This window comes from Lissotriton helveticus, chromosome 2_1 (assembly GCF_964261635.1).
Source record: "Lissotriton helveticus chromosome 2_1, aLisHel1.1, whole genome shotgun sequence".
In the NCBI taxonomy this organism is placed as follows: domain Eukaryota; kingdom Metazoa; phylum Chordata; class Amphibia; order Caudata; family Salamandridae; genus Lissotriton; species Lissotriton helveticus.
In genome coordinates this window covers 1,177,031,150-1,177,047,477 of record NC_136059.1, presented here as the reverse complement: position 1 = coordinate 1,177,047,477, position 16,328 = coordinate 1,177,031,150, and the positions used below count along the sequence as shown (strand labels likewise).

The following is a 16,328-nucleotide window of genomic DNA, read 5'->3' as shown; positions in this document are numbered from 1 at the left end:
TGATTAATCTCCAACACTTTGATTCTTCTATATGAGAAACACGGTAGCTAGCTCTCTCATAGACCAATGCACTCCATCTCATTCTGCCTCTCCATGCTAAGGACAAACCCCTCACCACAAACATGCTGAGCGTTTAGTTTCTGTGTCAATGAGTAGGCGATTGAGTTCAATACTCAACTGCTGATGACATGTTTCAAAAATGAAATTCTTCAGGTCTCTTCATAACTGGCAATTCCAAAACCAAACCTACTCACATGTGGCCTGGCAAAGCCATTGTTAATTTGAGGTGGTCAACCTCCGCCTTGCTATGCTTTGTTCTAATCTAAGTTCAATCATTTGTTTAATCAATCTCATAGCATTAAAATGAAACATTAAAGGTATAGCTGTAGGGGCGTGGCTTAGCGCCCGGCGGAGTCGGAAGCGTCTATGTGAGAGCTCCGTGACCGCCGGGACGAACCAGCGGTAAACGGACCCGTTTCTCGGCGGCAATACCTTAATTAAGTCTCGGAAGGGTCCAAGAATGATTTGAGGACCTGTTTTCTTGCCCTGGTCGACTGTTTTAGGAGTTTCTGCCGTTCTTCTTCACTCGCGGCGATATGACGGCCGCGGCCGCCATTTTGCTTGACTCTCAGCGCGTTTCCTGAGCGGCGCTCTTCTTCACCATGCAACGAACGCCAGGCATGCTTCTCTCCTGCTTCTTTCAGGTTGGCTGATTTTTCCCTCCATGATGCCTGCATTGCTTACATTGTTATGACTTTCTCCATTGGATGTTTTTTTATTTATGAGGTATGCTGCTCTCATATTCCCCATATCAGCTGCCATTTTGTGGTATTTATCTCTTCAGGAGGGCTTCACAGCTTACCCAGATAAGCATTTCCTCGTGCTCTTGCATGGCTATTGACACTCTTATGTCATTTTGAGGTGTTTTTTCCCTGGTCATTTTATACCTGCTCCTGTGGGCTCTTCAACACTTCACTGTTCCTCTACTCACCTGCTAGTGTTTCACGGACGGACAGTCCCAACTGCTGACTCCTTTTTTTGTGGTTGCTTACAATCTTATGGATAGCGGCACAACAGGGCGCGCTCCCAGGAACCCACGACGTGTCCTCATTAAGAACTCCAAAGTGTTTTCTGCGCTGGCTCGTCTGGAAGCTTCTCAGGCGTCTGCTGACCACATGTCGCAATCCAGTTCGGATCATTCTGTGCAACCATCAAGGAAAGCAACGATCAAACGGCTTAAAAAAGACCCTCCATCGCCGTCTGGTTTCTCTTCAGCTGTATCCATGGAGCTGTTATTGGAGGAGATACGGGCCCTTCGTCCCTTTATGGAAGAAACTAATACCAAGCTACAGGTTTTGACCGATAATTGGTCGCAGCTAGAGGCAAGAGTCACGACAGTAGAACACAGTGTTTCTTCTCTCCAGGAGTCTTCCTCCAAGGTTATGCATATGCAGTCGCAGATTTCCTCTCTCCAGAAGCAGGTTGAGGAGCTTGAAAATCGCAATCGGCGCAATAATCTGCGTATTTACGGCCTGGCGGAGAATTGTGAGGGAAGCGATCCTATTGCTTTCTTCACATCCTTCCTTCCTAAGCTCCTCCACTTACCAGAAGGCACCATGCTCAACATCCAGCGCGCACATAGGCTTGGCCGTGCCCCCTCACCTGCTTCTCCCTCTTCGAGACCAAGGGGCGTTATGATGTATTTCCTGGAGTATACCGACCTTCTTAAAGTTCTTTCAGCAGCTAGAGCTTCTCCTCCTCTGACTTGGTCAGGATCCACGTTGTTCTTTGCGCAGGACTATGCAAGGGCCACAGCTAACCGACGTAAAGCTTTTTTGGACATGAGGCCAGAACATCGAACATTGGCGCCAGATATGGCCTTTTTCATCCTTGCCTCTTCAGAGTCACCTATAACAATAAGACGACGACATATGAGGATCCGGTTCGCCTCCGGAGCTTTCTAAATTCTTGTCAAACAGCTGACATGGACTCATCCAGCTCCTCATCTGCTTTTCCTCCATGACTTTATTGAGTTGTTAATGCTCACCATGTGGCTCTCTCAGTTCATGATGATTTGGTCATGCATGTTATACTAGTTCTTTCTTTCTTCCTTTCACGGAGTTCTTTTGCTTATTGTTCCCTTATATTTATATAAGTCATTTATAAGTTCTTTGTCGTTGTTTGGTACTGCATCTTTGTTGTTCTGTTTTTTGATGTTTTTCTTTCCTCATCTTTTTACACTTCGCTGTGTGATGTTCCCCCGGTTTGACGGTTCGCTCCCACTGGATGTCTTGCCCTCTCCAGTTGGCTCTACCCCCCCAGTTTCTCAGTTTCTCGTTTTCTCGTTTGTTCTCCTTTTTGATTACCCTTTCCTGGTTTCATCCCTCGTAAGTACGTTTACATTCCTTCCTTCAATGTATGCCTTCTCCTTTTTCCTCTTAATCATCCTTTTTTCTTATTTTCAACTGTGTTCCAAGGTGTCCTCTCTCCCTTCCCTTCATCAATCTTTCTGTTCTTTCTTTCTCCGTGCCTTTTGTCACTTGTTGCATCTTTCTCCTTTTGTTAACTAATTGGGTGAATCTTTCAGGTTTATGTTCTATCCTCTCCCCTTATCAAAGATTTTTGGCTCATGCGTTTGGAACCTTACTGCTTTCTTATTTATCATCAGCTTTTCTATTATGGTTTTCTATCTTCCCTTCTGTTTCTCTCTTCCTTTTTTTCCTTCTTTGACATTCCTCTCATTTTCCTTTTTTCTTCTCTTCCTTTTTTCTTGTACTGATGCTCACATTCCTTTCTTTTACTTACCTTTTCTCACAGGCTCCTCTTCTTATATTGCTATTGAATTTCTTTTTCTTTTATTTCGTGTATTTTGTCTCTGAAAATAATTACGTGGAATGTTAAGGGCATTAATTCTCCAATTAAGAGACAACGAATTTTGTCACACTTAGCCCGTTTGAATGTAGACATTGCGTTTTTGCAAGAAACTCATTTATATGATATAGAATCAGCCAAGCTTAAAAGAGGTTGGGTGGGTGAGGTTTACTACTCCCAAGGGGACGGTAAACGAAATGGAGTAGCTGTGTTGTGTCATAAAACTCTATCTCACTCTCTAATTGCTCAGGAATCCGATTCTGAGGGCAGATGGCTACATGTTAAACTGTCTCTAAAGGGTGTTCCAATTTCCCTCCTCAATGTCTATGCTCCTACCGGTGGTGATCCTGTTTTTTGGCACACCTTTTCCCAGCATATCACTAGATTTGCTGACGACAACTTTATTTTGGCAGGTGATTGCAATCAACCCTTTGATCCCTTTATTGATCGAAACTCTAAGTCTCCCTATGTTCCAAATAAGCCTCACAAGCTTTTTACCCAAGCTATCTCTCAACATAAACTTATCGACGTTTGGCGTTTGTGCAATCCGACATTACGAGAATTCACTTTTTATTCCCCATGCCATCACTCCCAGTCCCGAATTGATTATATTTTTGTTACTCATAATATTGCCCAAACTCTTACCTATGCTGAAATTGGTCCAATTTTGCTTTCAGATCATGCTCCTACCATAGTTTGCATTGATATCCTCCCCAAACCCGTAGGACCTAGAAGATGGCGCTTTAATAACGCTCTTTTATTAGATCCCAAATTTACTGCTTCCTTTATTGAATTCTCTGATGAATTTTTTTTGTTTAATGACACTCCCTCCATCCCCAAATCTACCATTTGGGATACCTTTAAGGCTTCGCCAGAGATTTTATAATTGGATATGTTGCAAAGAAACGAAGAATCGCCCGTAAACTTACGGGGGATATTCTCCACGACATCAAGAAATTGGAACATGCCTATTTTACTTCACACTCACAAGACAGTTTAACAGCCCTTGTTAATGCTAAAATGAAGTTTAACAAAAAATCCACAGAGGATGCTTCCCTTTATTTATTAAAATCTAGTGCAAAATTCTATGGTGGCAGAAATAAGGCCGGGAAAATTTTAGCCAACTATTTGAAAATTAAACACAACAAATTAAATATTGAATCCATCTATGACGTTCAGTCTAATCTTCATACCAAAGATGCAGACATACTCACCGCATTTTCCTCTTTTTACAATACTTTGTATTCTTCTGAAACTCAACCCTCTACTCAGTCACTAGATCACTTCTTTTCTACCATACATAAGCCGGACAATTTCCCTCTCGACCTTTCCTCCTTAGAATTAGATATTTCCCAGCACGAATTGCTTCTAGCACTTCAGACCTTACGGAAGGACAAGGCCCCTGGACCAGACGGTTTCACTGTTGAGTTTTTCATACATTTCTCCAAACTCCTCATCCCCAAACTACACTCTTTATTGGATTCCTTTCTTACCTTAGGTGCCTCCTCAGGCTCTTTCTCTGATGCCCATATCTGCCTTATACCAAAGGAAGGGAAAGATGCACAACATTGTAAGAACTATAGGCCTATTTCCTTGGTCAATATTGACTACAAGATATTTGCTAAATCAATCGCAGCCCGTCTTGACCTCTTACTTCCAGATCTCTTGGGCGAGGAACAGTCTGGCTTCGTCAAGGGCCGATTTATCACGGATAACACTAGGCTTTTGTTTAATGTTCTATCGAAATCTCATAAATCACCTGATGCCCTTGCAGCAATTGCCCTAGATGCTGAGAAGGCCTTTGATAGGGTTGAGTGGATCTATTTGTTTCATACCCTTAAATGGTTTAGTTTTGGCCCCAAATTTATCTCCTTGATTTCTCTATTATACTCCAATCCCCGTGCGGCGGTTTGCGCCAATGGCCTAGTCTCTTCCTTTTTGATCTAGGGAGAGGTGTACGTCAAGGTTGTCCCCTATCCCCCTTTCTTTTCAACTTGGCCTTGGAACCTTTTTTATCCAAACTTCGCCAAAACCCTAACATTTCTGGTTTTCATGCTTCAGACTCTCAAATTAAACTTGCTGCATATGCAGATGATATTTTACTTTTTATTTCCAACCCAACTCAATCCATTCCTGCCTTTCTTGCTGAAGTACGAGATTACTCTCAGATCTCTGGTTACAAGCTTAATAATGACAAGTGTGAGATTCTGCCTTTGACGAAGTTCACGTTTAAGCCTGATTTTAGTGCCTCCAATTTTACATGGAGCTCCTCACACGTTAAATATCTTGGCCTCTCTATTACCTCTTCTATTTCAGACACGGTTTCCCTCTGTCTGAACAAATGCATTCAAAAATTATCAGACTTAACTTCCAGATGGCATCCCCTTTACTTATCATGGTGGGGCCGCCTTGATTCAATTAAAATGATGCTTTCTCCCATAGTTCTCTACACTATTTCCAATATTCCCGTCCCCATTCCCTCTAAATTTTTCAAGAGACTCAACTCACTTATGACATCCTTTCTCTGGAGCAAAAAGAAACCTAGAATGTCCCTTGCCCGACTTATTCGTCCCAAATCAGAAGGTGGAGTCAACTTTCCAGATTTCCCAGTTTATCATAAGGCATTTCTGCTACGACAGGCTTCCCTCTGGCTGCAGGACCCGACTTCCCCTTGCCCTTTATGGGCTAAACTTGAGCGTCTTTTCCTTTCACCTTTCTCTCTTGCCGAGTATCTTTCTTTCTTACACAAGCCTTCCTCTATTCCCACTCCTATTCACAAATTCACTGTTAAGTTGCTTCACTCTCCCTCTCCTGCTCCTCCCGTGACTGTTGATGAGTTTCTTAATTCCACTGTCTGGCACAACACCTCCCTTTTGATACGCGGCAAACCCTTTTACTGGAAGTCCTGGCGGCATAGAGGGCTAATACGGGTTTCCCAACTGTTCTCACATTCATCTTTCATATCCTTCCCTACTCTCTGCACCACCTATGGTTTGCCTGCTTCTTTTATCCACAAATACCTTCTTCTTAAAGAAGCTGCAATGATAACTTACATTCGCCTCGTGCATGCACCCTCCCCTATTTCTCCTCCTACCCATGTCTCATTACTCCACTCTTTCTTACGCCCTTCTCCCAAAGCCTCCTTCATTTACCAATATCTGCACACCACAGATCCTATTAGACCCAAATCTAAGGTGGAGGAAAGCTGGGAACAAGATTTTGGTACATCTTGGTCCATCACTTTTTGGGATAAGATTTGGATTAAGATTCGCAAGTCCTCTAGAGCAGCAACACTGACACAGACTTTGTTCTTCATTTACAATAGGCTTCTTTTCACGCCGTTTGATCTCCATAAGCGCTTCTCTACCACTCCACACATTTGTTGGTCCTGTTCTTCACCGCAAGTGACTTTGTTTCATATGTTCTTCGCATGTAAATCTGTTCATAACTTCTGGTTGCAGGTTTGGGCCCAAATTAACGTAATATTTCAGACTCGCATTCCTTTCTCTTTTATTAATGTTTTTTTAGGAAGCCTCTCTCCTTGCTGGGATGATGTTGATCTTAACACCCAGATTATTGATTTGTTATTAGCTGTTGCAGTTCAGCAAGTTACAGTCAACTGGAAGAATTTTTCTAACGTTTCTTTTAAAGCATGGTGGTATAATGTATGCCATAATCATAGATTGGATACTGCTTTTGTTTTTCCTGCCCACATGGCAGCAAAACGTACAGACTTATGGCTTCCTGTTATGCTTTATCTTGATGTATGTGCTAAACGCCCGTTTCATCCACAGCCCTCGCAGCAAGAAGTTCTCAAGCCTCCTTGACTGCCCCCTGCATTCCGTTTCTGTTCCATCATCAATTGTATGTACTTCCTTTTACACAATTGTATCTCTACACCTGTGGTTTTCATTTTCTTTAGCCCTGATACCTGTGATTAGCTTTCAAGTTGTTTCTAACTGTATTATGCCCATTGCTTACTGATTTGCTTGTGTTTTCTATTTTTTATTGTACTTTGTTTTGGCACCTTGTCCCTTCTTTTTCCCTGCAATAAAATTCTTTCTAAACTTTAAAAAAAAGGTATAGCTGTCTTATTTTCCAATCCAAACGTGAGTCAGGGGGTTTACATATTGCATAGTAGCATTGGAGGCAAAGGACATAATTGTGGTATCTGTCATATCTCACACTGTGAGTCCTTGTCTGCTCAAGCATAACCAGGATTGGCCATGCTTACCCAGAGTCACTGCAAAGCCTCTAAAGGTATTCACTGTCACAAGAGGAGTAAAGAAAAAGTATTCCCATCCTTCTTTATATGCCTGCACAGCTGCTCCTGGAGGCAGGGTTGGAATGGCTGTGTCATAGTGTCACAGGATGCACGTAACAATCCAAGTAACGGATAACCACAGAACACAACATGACCGTTGTCCAAGTTATATTGCCACACCTCACTTCATTAATGGCACACAACAGGAAAGAGAAGCCTAGAATCCCTTCGGTTGACATCTCATTACATGCACGTTCTTCAGATCATGCTGGTCTTTAACCGGTATGTTAGCATTTGATAAAGGTTTGTCTTAACTTCTCCTCAAATATACCTAAAGATAGTTTATTGTGGGCTATAGTATACTACACCTTCTAAATGACAGCAAGCTGTGTTAACAGTTTCATGCCTTTTTGGGTGGAAGTACTTTTGGAAAAGTTCTTAACTGAGGGTAGAGTAAGGTAGAGGTTGTTTATGGATCTGCCATGTGATTTTCTTCAGTAGAATTCAGATAAACCAAACAGAGAGCCATATATAGGGACTCATTACGATGTCGGTCAGAAAGCACTCCGACTGACACCTTTTAAGAATGGTTTTCGACCGCATCGGGTTCGGGGAGTCTGACCGACCGATTATGATGGTTCTAAACACTGTTCAATCGGACTCCCATTGACTTCAATGGGAGCCTGTGTTCCGACCGACAACACAGGCTCCCATTGCAAAAAGGGGTTGTTGCGTAAAACCCTGCACCATGTGCAACAACCCAAGGTTCCTGCCACACTGTGCATGGTTTGAAAGAGTGGTCCCAAGGGGACCCCCACAGGCCGCAACCGGAGACCTCCGGGTGAATGGGGGCCTGCTATGGGCCCCCAAATTTGGTTTTCGACAGCCTTTTTGTGTCGGACAGACTGAGTCGGAACGGCTGTCGGAATGGGACAGTGTAATCGGTCCAGGCACTCTCTTGGGGCCCGATGTAGGTAATCTCGATTTACCTACTCTTAAATACCAAATCATACCGATTCGGTATTTAAGAGTAGGTAAATTGGAAGTAGGCAGATGTAGGTAATTTTTCTTTTTCAACCAAATCGGTATTTGCCATTGATTCCTATGGGCCTTGAAGCCCATAGGAATCAATGGCAAATACCGATTCGGTAATTACCGAATCAGTAAATACCGAATCCTGCCAGGGGGAACAGGGTGTCACTTTGACACCCTGTAGCACCCCAATGTCAGGCTTGTGTGCCATGTGGCAAACATACATGCCCTAAGGGCATGTCTGTGTGTCACATGGCACAGGTGTACATGCACAGATGTGCATGTACACCTGAATTTGTTATTTACCATGCAATAGTATTACATGGTAAATAACGAATTCATAGGGGCCTCTGGCATTGTTTATAGCGCCTCCTACATCTGCATTTACAGATTCGGTATTTTTACCGAGTCTGTATTTACCAGTTCGGTAATTTACCGATTCGGTAAATATAGATTCGGTAAAAATACCGAATCTGTAAATACAAGCCCCCTACATTGGAAAAGGCATTTACCGGTCGGTATCGGCCAAATTCGGCCGTTACCGACCGGTAAATGCCTACCTACATCGGGCCCTTAGAGTCTCAGCTTTTATCAGACTCACTGGTGCAGTTCAATTTGATATCTGTCAATTGCCATCCCTATGCTTTATCAAAAATCTGCCCCCTGGTAACAATCAAGCACCATAAATTATTGATACAGGTTGTACTGATCTTAATACCACAATATTTTAAAACAAGATTCAGAACAAGATTCAGAACTTCCAATCGACTCAAACGAGAGTCAATTGGATTCAGAAGATTCAGAACAAGATTCAGAACTTCCAAATGACTCAAAAGAGAGTCCTACACATACTATTTGGGAGGCTGTAATATGAGATGAAATGAAATGAAAATGAAATGAAAAAGAAACTTAATTAAGCGCTCTGTGGCCAAGCGGCTTCCTGGCGCTGGGAGAGGAAGAGGGGGCTGGGAAGGGAAGAGGGAAGGGAGGGGGGGGAAAAACGGATTCAGCACTGCAAACGGAGAGACTAGCCGGGAAAGGCCTGGAGAAAAAGAAACGTTTTTAATGCCTTTCGGAAAGCCGGATAAGTAGGAGTTGATCGGATAGAAAATGGAAGACTATTCCAGTACTGAGGGGCCAAAACCGAGAAACGGGTGCCACCAATACGGGCTTTACGGTAGCGGGGAACTTGAAGAAGAAGTTGAGAGGACGAGCGAAGAGTGCGAGGGGGAGTATAGGGGGTGATCAAAGAAACAATGAACAGAGGGGGGGAGTGGGTGAAGGCTAAAAAGGCTAGGCAGGCTAATTTGAAAAAAGAACGAAAGCGTACAGGAAGCCAGTGAAGGGACTTGAGAACGGGCGTGATATGGGAGAATTTGGGGAGGTGAAAAATGAGCCGGGCGGCCTGATTTTGGATGGCCTGGAGCCGGCGCATTTCAAAAGCAGGGATGCCGGAATAAAGGGCGTTCCCGTAATCGAGACGAGAGGTGATAAGGGCTGAAATGATGGATTTGAGGGCATCAGTGGAAAAGAAACGGGAAATTTTTCAGATAAGGCGGAGGGATAAAAAACAAGATGAAATTACAGCGCTAACTTGGGAGTGCATGGAGAGGTCACTGCTGACCTTAATGCCTAAAGTGCGAACAGAGGGAACTGGAATAGGGGGGGTGCCAAAAGAAAGGGGCCAATGAGAAGGGGACCAGGGATTAGAGGGACCACCAGTGAGGACAAGCTCCGTCTTGTCGGGGTTTAATTTGAGGTGGCTCGTGATCATCCAGTCCGAGATAAAGGCTAAGGTGGAACTAAAAAAGGAAGAGGAATCAGGAGTGGAGAGATCAAAGATGAGCTGGAGGTCGTCAGCGTAATTGTACACGGAGACCCCCAGCTCGCGGAGGGAAAAAATGAGAGGGTAGATATAAAGATTGAAGAGAAGAGGAGAAAGGGAGGAACCTTGGGGGACCCCACACACAAGAGGGCGGGGAGGGGCGGAAAAGCCAGCAAACTGGACTGCCTGGGACCTACCCTGGAGGAAGGACTTCAACCAGGAAAGTGCTACCCCCCTGATGCCGGCTGCGCTGACACGGTCGAGAAGGATGGCATGGTCAACCGTGTCAAACGCAGCCATGCTTCTCAATATGTGAGGACAGGCAGGAAGTGACATGGCTTTCCACAATCTTCCCCAAATAGGGAAGGAGGGAAATGGGCCTGAAGTTAGAAGGTGAGGAAGGGTCCAGGCCAGGTTCTTTTATTATGGGGAGAACAATAGCGGTTTTGAAAGAAGAGGGAACAGATCCAAGAGCCAGGGATGAGTTGAGGAGTGTAAGAGGGGGTCCGGGAGAGTGAGAAAAAAGAATTTGAAGGATCCGGGCCGGCGCACAGTCAACTGGCGATCCTGATTTGACCTTGACCAGCAGAGCAGAAAATTGTGCAGCAGTGATGGGGGGGAAGAGGTCTAACGTGAAAGGCGGGGGGTGAGGGGGGGGGATAACCAGAGTTTGAGAGACTGCGGGAATGTTAGCTTTTATAGCAGAGATTTTGTCGATAAAGTAATTATTAGGGGAAAGACAAAATGAGAGGGAGGGGGCGACGCTAACGTTAGTGCGATCAGATGTGGCAAGTTGTTTTACAAGTGAAAAAATCTCTCGGGATTTGTTGGAAGAACGGGCCACTTTTTCAGAGAAGTAGTCTATTTTCGCCGAAATGATGGCTTTTTTGTAACCGTTGAGTAATGATTTATACTTAGTACGAAGAAGAGGACAGTAGTGATGCCTCCATTGGCGCTCTGATCACCTAAGATTGAGTTTTAGCTCTTTGAGTTCACTAGTGAACCATCTGTGGGCCTCATGGGGCCGCACAGATTTGATGTTTTTGAGAGGGGCGACGAGGTCGCAGGAGGAGGATAACCAAGCACAGACAACATCTGCTTGATCTTCCAGCGGGAGGTCGGTCAAGTCAGGTGTAGTGGAGGCCAGAGAGGAAGAAAGGAGGGAAAGATATGTCTGATTCCAGCAGCGGGCTGTCAGGTTTTTGGGGAGAGGGACTTTAGTATGGGAAGGAAGGGGAATGTTGAAAGAAATTAAAAAGTGATCTGACCAGAGACAGGGAAGGGTGGAGAGAACAGAGAGGGGGCGACGCAGGGACCAAATTTGGTCCAAGGTATGACCCTTAACGTGAGTGGGTGAAGAGACGTGAGGAATAAAATTTAAAGAGAGGAGAGTTGCAGAAAAGTCTTTAGAGGTTGGACTTTCTCGAGGATCGTCCGGCCAGTAATTGAAGTCGCCTAGTAGGACAACTGCCGAGTTGTTCACTGACAGAGTGGCCAAAATGTCTTGAAGAAGGGGGACAAATTGAGGCATGGACAGAGGGGGCCGATAGACAAGGACAAAAGTGAGGGGGTCGATAAGATTGGTGGACCGAGCGACCAGGAAATCCACGTTGGATATAGGAGAGTGATCAAGAAGCTGGAACTTCAGCGTGGATCGAATAATCATTGCCACTCCGCCGCCGGTTTTACTGGCCGGGCGGTCCGCGCGGAGGGCATAATATGTGTCAGGAAGGATAGCTAAAAGGTCGGGGAGTTAATCAGAAGAGAACCATGTCTCCGTGAGAAAGAGATAATCGGGGGAATCAGAGGAAAGAAGATTGAAGAGTTCAGTTTGATGCTTAACAGCTGACCGGGTGTTTAACAGAAGAGCCGAAGCTGCAGGGGGTGACGATGTGAGAGAAGGGATTACCTGATGAACCATTGGAAAGGGGGTGGAGGAAGAAGAAGAGGGGGATGAAGTTGGACAAGAAGGCGCAGAGACGCCAAGTGAAGCAATACGTGAGGCTAACGAAGGAGGGACAGAGGTGGGAACCATGAGTGCGGAAAGTTGAGCAGAGGTGTAGGACACACATTGTGCAGGATCTGTGGCCCCTGGTCCCGGCCGGTCGCGGACGGGCGCAGACGGGCTTGCCTTAGGCGTGCATTCGGCGCGCCCGCTGCGCCCGTCCGCTGCGCGTATGGTGGAAGCACATGATTTGTAGGGCCACAAAGGGGCGTGGCCAGAGAAAGTGGGCATGGCCTGGGGGGCGGCCGCTGAAGGCAGCGAACAGGGAGTCCTGTGTCCGCTGCAGCGTCAAGCTCAGCTGCGCGGGGATGGGTGTGGCGGGAAAAAGTCCCTGAAAGCAAGAAGGTGAGTTAAAAGTAAAGCGCTAGGCGAGCGCTGTGCTAGCAGGAAATTTTAAAAATGCTGAGGGCGTAGCTGTTGCTCCCGCGGAAGGCAGGGGAGGAATCCGTGCGTAGGAGAGCTCGTAGTCAGCTCTTTAAGGACCCAGGTGGGCGTGGCCAGAGAGAGTGGGCGTGGCCTGGGGGGGCGGCCGCTGAAGGCGGCGAACAGGGAGTCCAATGTCCGCTGCAGCGACAAGCTCAGCTGCGCGGGGATGGGTGTGGCGGGAAAAAGTCCCTGAAAGCAAGAAGGTGAGTTAAAAGTAAAGCGCTAGGCGAGCACTATGCTAGCAGGAAATTTTAAAAATGCTGAGGGCGTAGCTGTTGCTCCCGCGGAAGGCAGGGGAGGAATCCGTGTGTAGGAGAGCTCGTAGTCAGCTCTTTAAGGACCCAGGTGGGCGTGGCCAGAGAGAGTGGGCGTGGCCTGGGGGGGGGCGGCCGCTGAAGGCGGCGAACAGGGAGTCCTGTGTCCGCTGCAGCGTCAAGCTCAGCTGCGCGGGATGGGTGTGGCGGGAAAAAGTCCCTGAAAGCAAGAAGGTGAGTTAAAAGTAAAGCGCTAGGCGAGCGCTGTGCTAGCAGGAAATTTTAAAAATGCTGAGGGCGTAGCTGTTGCTCCCGCGGAAGGCAGGGGAGGAATCCGTGTGTAGGAGAGCTCGTAGTCAGCTCTTTAAGGACCCAGGTGGGCGTGGCCAGAGAGAGTGGGCGTGGCATGGGGGGCGGCCGCTGAAGGCGGCGAACAGGGAGTCCAATGTCCGCTGCAGCGACAAGCTCAGCTGCGCGGGGATGGGTGTGGCGGGAAAAAGTCCCTGAAAGCAAGAAGGTGAGTTAAAAGTAAAGCGCTAGGCGAGCGCTGTGCTAGCAGGAAATTTTAAAAATGCTGAGGGCGTAGCTGTTGCTCCCGCGGAAGGCAGGGGAGGAATCCGTGTCTATCTGTCATGAGATCTGAACTGAACTGGCTGACCATCGATGAACAGGTCCACCAGCTTGTTTTGGAAAATGATTATTGGGAAATCCCCAATATACTTCTTTGACCTCTTTCATTTCCACCAAACGCCCAAACTCCTGCTCTGTCGGAAAATTATTCATCCATAAATGTGCCTGCTCAAATCAGCAGGCAGATCATTAAAAGAAGAAGAGGTGACACTCTGGAACAATTACCTTTCTTGTTTGCTATCATTTTAACTTGAACATCATTCTTCCTACATTAATGTTTTGTGTATTATTGAAACATCTCAGACAGATGTATTGTCTTAGTCAAAATATACGTCTTATTGGTTGATGCATGTAGCAACTGAGTTCTAAGAACTTGCTTGGCCATTAAAATTAATAAACTAATTATTAAAACAACTTGCAGATTCTGTTTTTAAAAATATTGCTTCATGTTATATCAGATCATTTGAAGCCGAACTTTAAAAGATAATATCCCATATCATTCCACGACATTGTATCAGACTACTGGAACATGACAGAGTGACACACCTACTGGAAAGTCACTTACTTGAGAGATCTGCTTGTGTCATGTGGTCCCTTGGATTCTGTGGCATGTGGTCTCTTGCTTTCGTTAGTAACTGTGATCACAAGGTCCATTTTATTGTTAATTGAAGGTATATCGTCTGCATTGCGACTAAAACAAAATGCAACTGCTGGTTAGTGCCCCTTGCATATGTTGATGATAAGAAGAAATTATGCAACTTGAAATTAAAAGTGTGAATCAATGTTTATTAACACATTAACCTGCAATCATATAGATGGAGTGTAGCACTGTCATAACATTAGCCCCCGCAGCCCCTGCAATGCGGGGGGACCCTCAGCTACAGGGGGCCTCTGGCACTGTTCATGGGCAACTCCTGAATGGGTCTGGGGGGGAGGTGCCTCCGTGTACTTTGCTGGGGGCCCTCAAGTTTCTTACACCACTGAAGTGCAGCTATGATGGGCTCGGGTAGTGACTTCACATAACATTACACACCCGTACATATAATGCCAGGCATAGTCATTATATCCAGCTGGTATTCAAGTAAACGTGTCCCTGAGTAACTGTGTGCACAGCTATATGTACATCAACAATTTCAAGATGAAATTTTACATTTTGTCAAAACACATCACAAACAAATAGTCATCGACTCAATTGTTTTCATTCCTATTGTATTACACATGTATTTTTGTACACAATATCTCATGTAATTTTTCAATTTAAGCACCTATTCAATGTGTACAACAAAACAACCATAAAGCAAAATAATATTGGAAATCTATGCTGCTTTGACGTCACTCCATCTCTATCCATATGTTGCCCTATGCATTTTGGGACACAAGGGTCCCTTCTTCAGGGATTCTAGAAAAAATATAAGCTTCTATAACTATCAATATCTTCCTACCTCACCGTGGGTCAACTGCATACCCTTGCTACAGTCTCAACAATATGGATGATAATTTAATAGTGATAGGTGTCCACATTACATGCCACTATTCAACAGAGCTGATGTGCAAGTATCGCTTAGAACACCAAAAGCCTGAAATCCCATGGCTCACAGAGACCACAAGCCTATTAGGACTCTTTCATTTTAAAGTATAAACCCCCAGTGGTGGAAGCATGCTTAAACCATACCGTGTATTTAAATAAGAGGTTACTCACTTTCAAGACGGAGTCTAATGGTTGCTCTCATCTAGACAGCAGCCTCATGAGTGCAAATCTGTAAAATATGTGAGTCTTATCAGTACAAAGTCGCTCTTTCTATGCCCACACACCTCACCAAACGTGTAATGCAAGATTCTCTGAATGATTGAGCTGTGATAAGCCCATCTGCCATAGTTAGGCAGGTGCCTGGATACAAACATGTTATGAAGGGACAGCAGTAAAATGATGTGTAACAGGTAGTGTACCAAGGCAATGATCAGATACACCCAGATACAATCATCAAATGGCAAACACAACACTTCGAAATCTTCATCTGGTCTTTTTGTATCTATAATATGTGCCGAGGATAAGCAACCATAGATCCAGAGGTGCCCTTCAGATGCTTAAATATATCAAACGTGCCATGGAACGAGCTGTCCTTATGTGCCAGGTACAACCATCATATATCGACATACCAGTGACAAAACTAGATGTCGCTAATTACCCACATTGCAAATAATTGTATTGTTTCTGTAACTCATGCACCTGGTACTCACTCCAAATCAGGGACAATTATTGATCACTTTATAAGAATAATATCTGTTACTTGCCACTATATAACGATTTTCTGAGGAGAGGCCATGGAAAGTATAGAGATGTTTTACTTTAGTTTAAACAGGAATAGTACATGTATTATTGATGTGAATGACCTATTGAATTCTTTAACAGTATTATGTGGACAGACCCACTGTAGAAAAGAGAGATCTTATTTTCTAAGACTGTAGTCTTCATTGCTGATGATTTATTTATTTTCGAAATTTTTATAGCGCAACAAATACCCTAAAGTGTCTCGGCGCTTGTGAGCTACTAGAAATCAGCCATTAACTTACTGGTTGAACAACCATGTCTTTAAGAGCCTGCGAAAGCTCATCAGGTTCGGGGCAGTTTTAATAGCCAATGGCAAGAGATTCCAAAGTTTTGGAGTGGCCACCAGAAAACGTCTGTCTCCCCAGGTGGCAGTTCTTGTACGCGGTACAGGGAGGAGACAGTTGTTAGCCGATCTTAGTTGCCTCTTGGGGGTGTATAGCTGAAAGGCTTCTGTGAGGAACCTGGGTCCAACGCCATGTACTGCCTTATAGGCACTGCAGAGGGCCTTAAATTTGATACGGCTTTCGACTCTCAGCCAGTGGAGATGACGAATGGCAGGAGTGGTGGGCTTGCGACGAGGAATGTTAAGAAGAATCCTTGCAGCCGCATTCTGAATAGACTGCAACTTCATTAGGACACGCTTCTGTGTGTTTAAAAAGAGAGCGTTCCCATAGTCTATTTTTGAGAAAGCT

The 16,328-nt window shown here is 45.0% G+C and overlaps 1 protein-coding gene across 1 annotated transcript in view; it reads right to left on the bottom strand.

The window, feature by feature from the left end:
- Positions 1-5,047: 5,047 nt before the first annotated feature.
- LOC144820223 (uncharacterized) overlaps positions 5,048-16,328 on the bottom strand; it is a 72,412-nt gene continuing 61,131 nt past the window's right edge. Inside the window, exons 4-5 of the mRNA XM_078677824.1 lie at positions 13,873-13,998; positions 5,048-5,204 (exon numbers count right to left, since the gene is read on the bottom strand). Coding sequence (XP_078533950.1) covers positions 5,048-5,204; positions 13,873-13,998 — 283 coding nt within the window. The remainder of the gene's footprint in view (positions 5,205-13,872; positions 13,999-16,328) is intronic.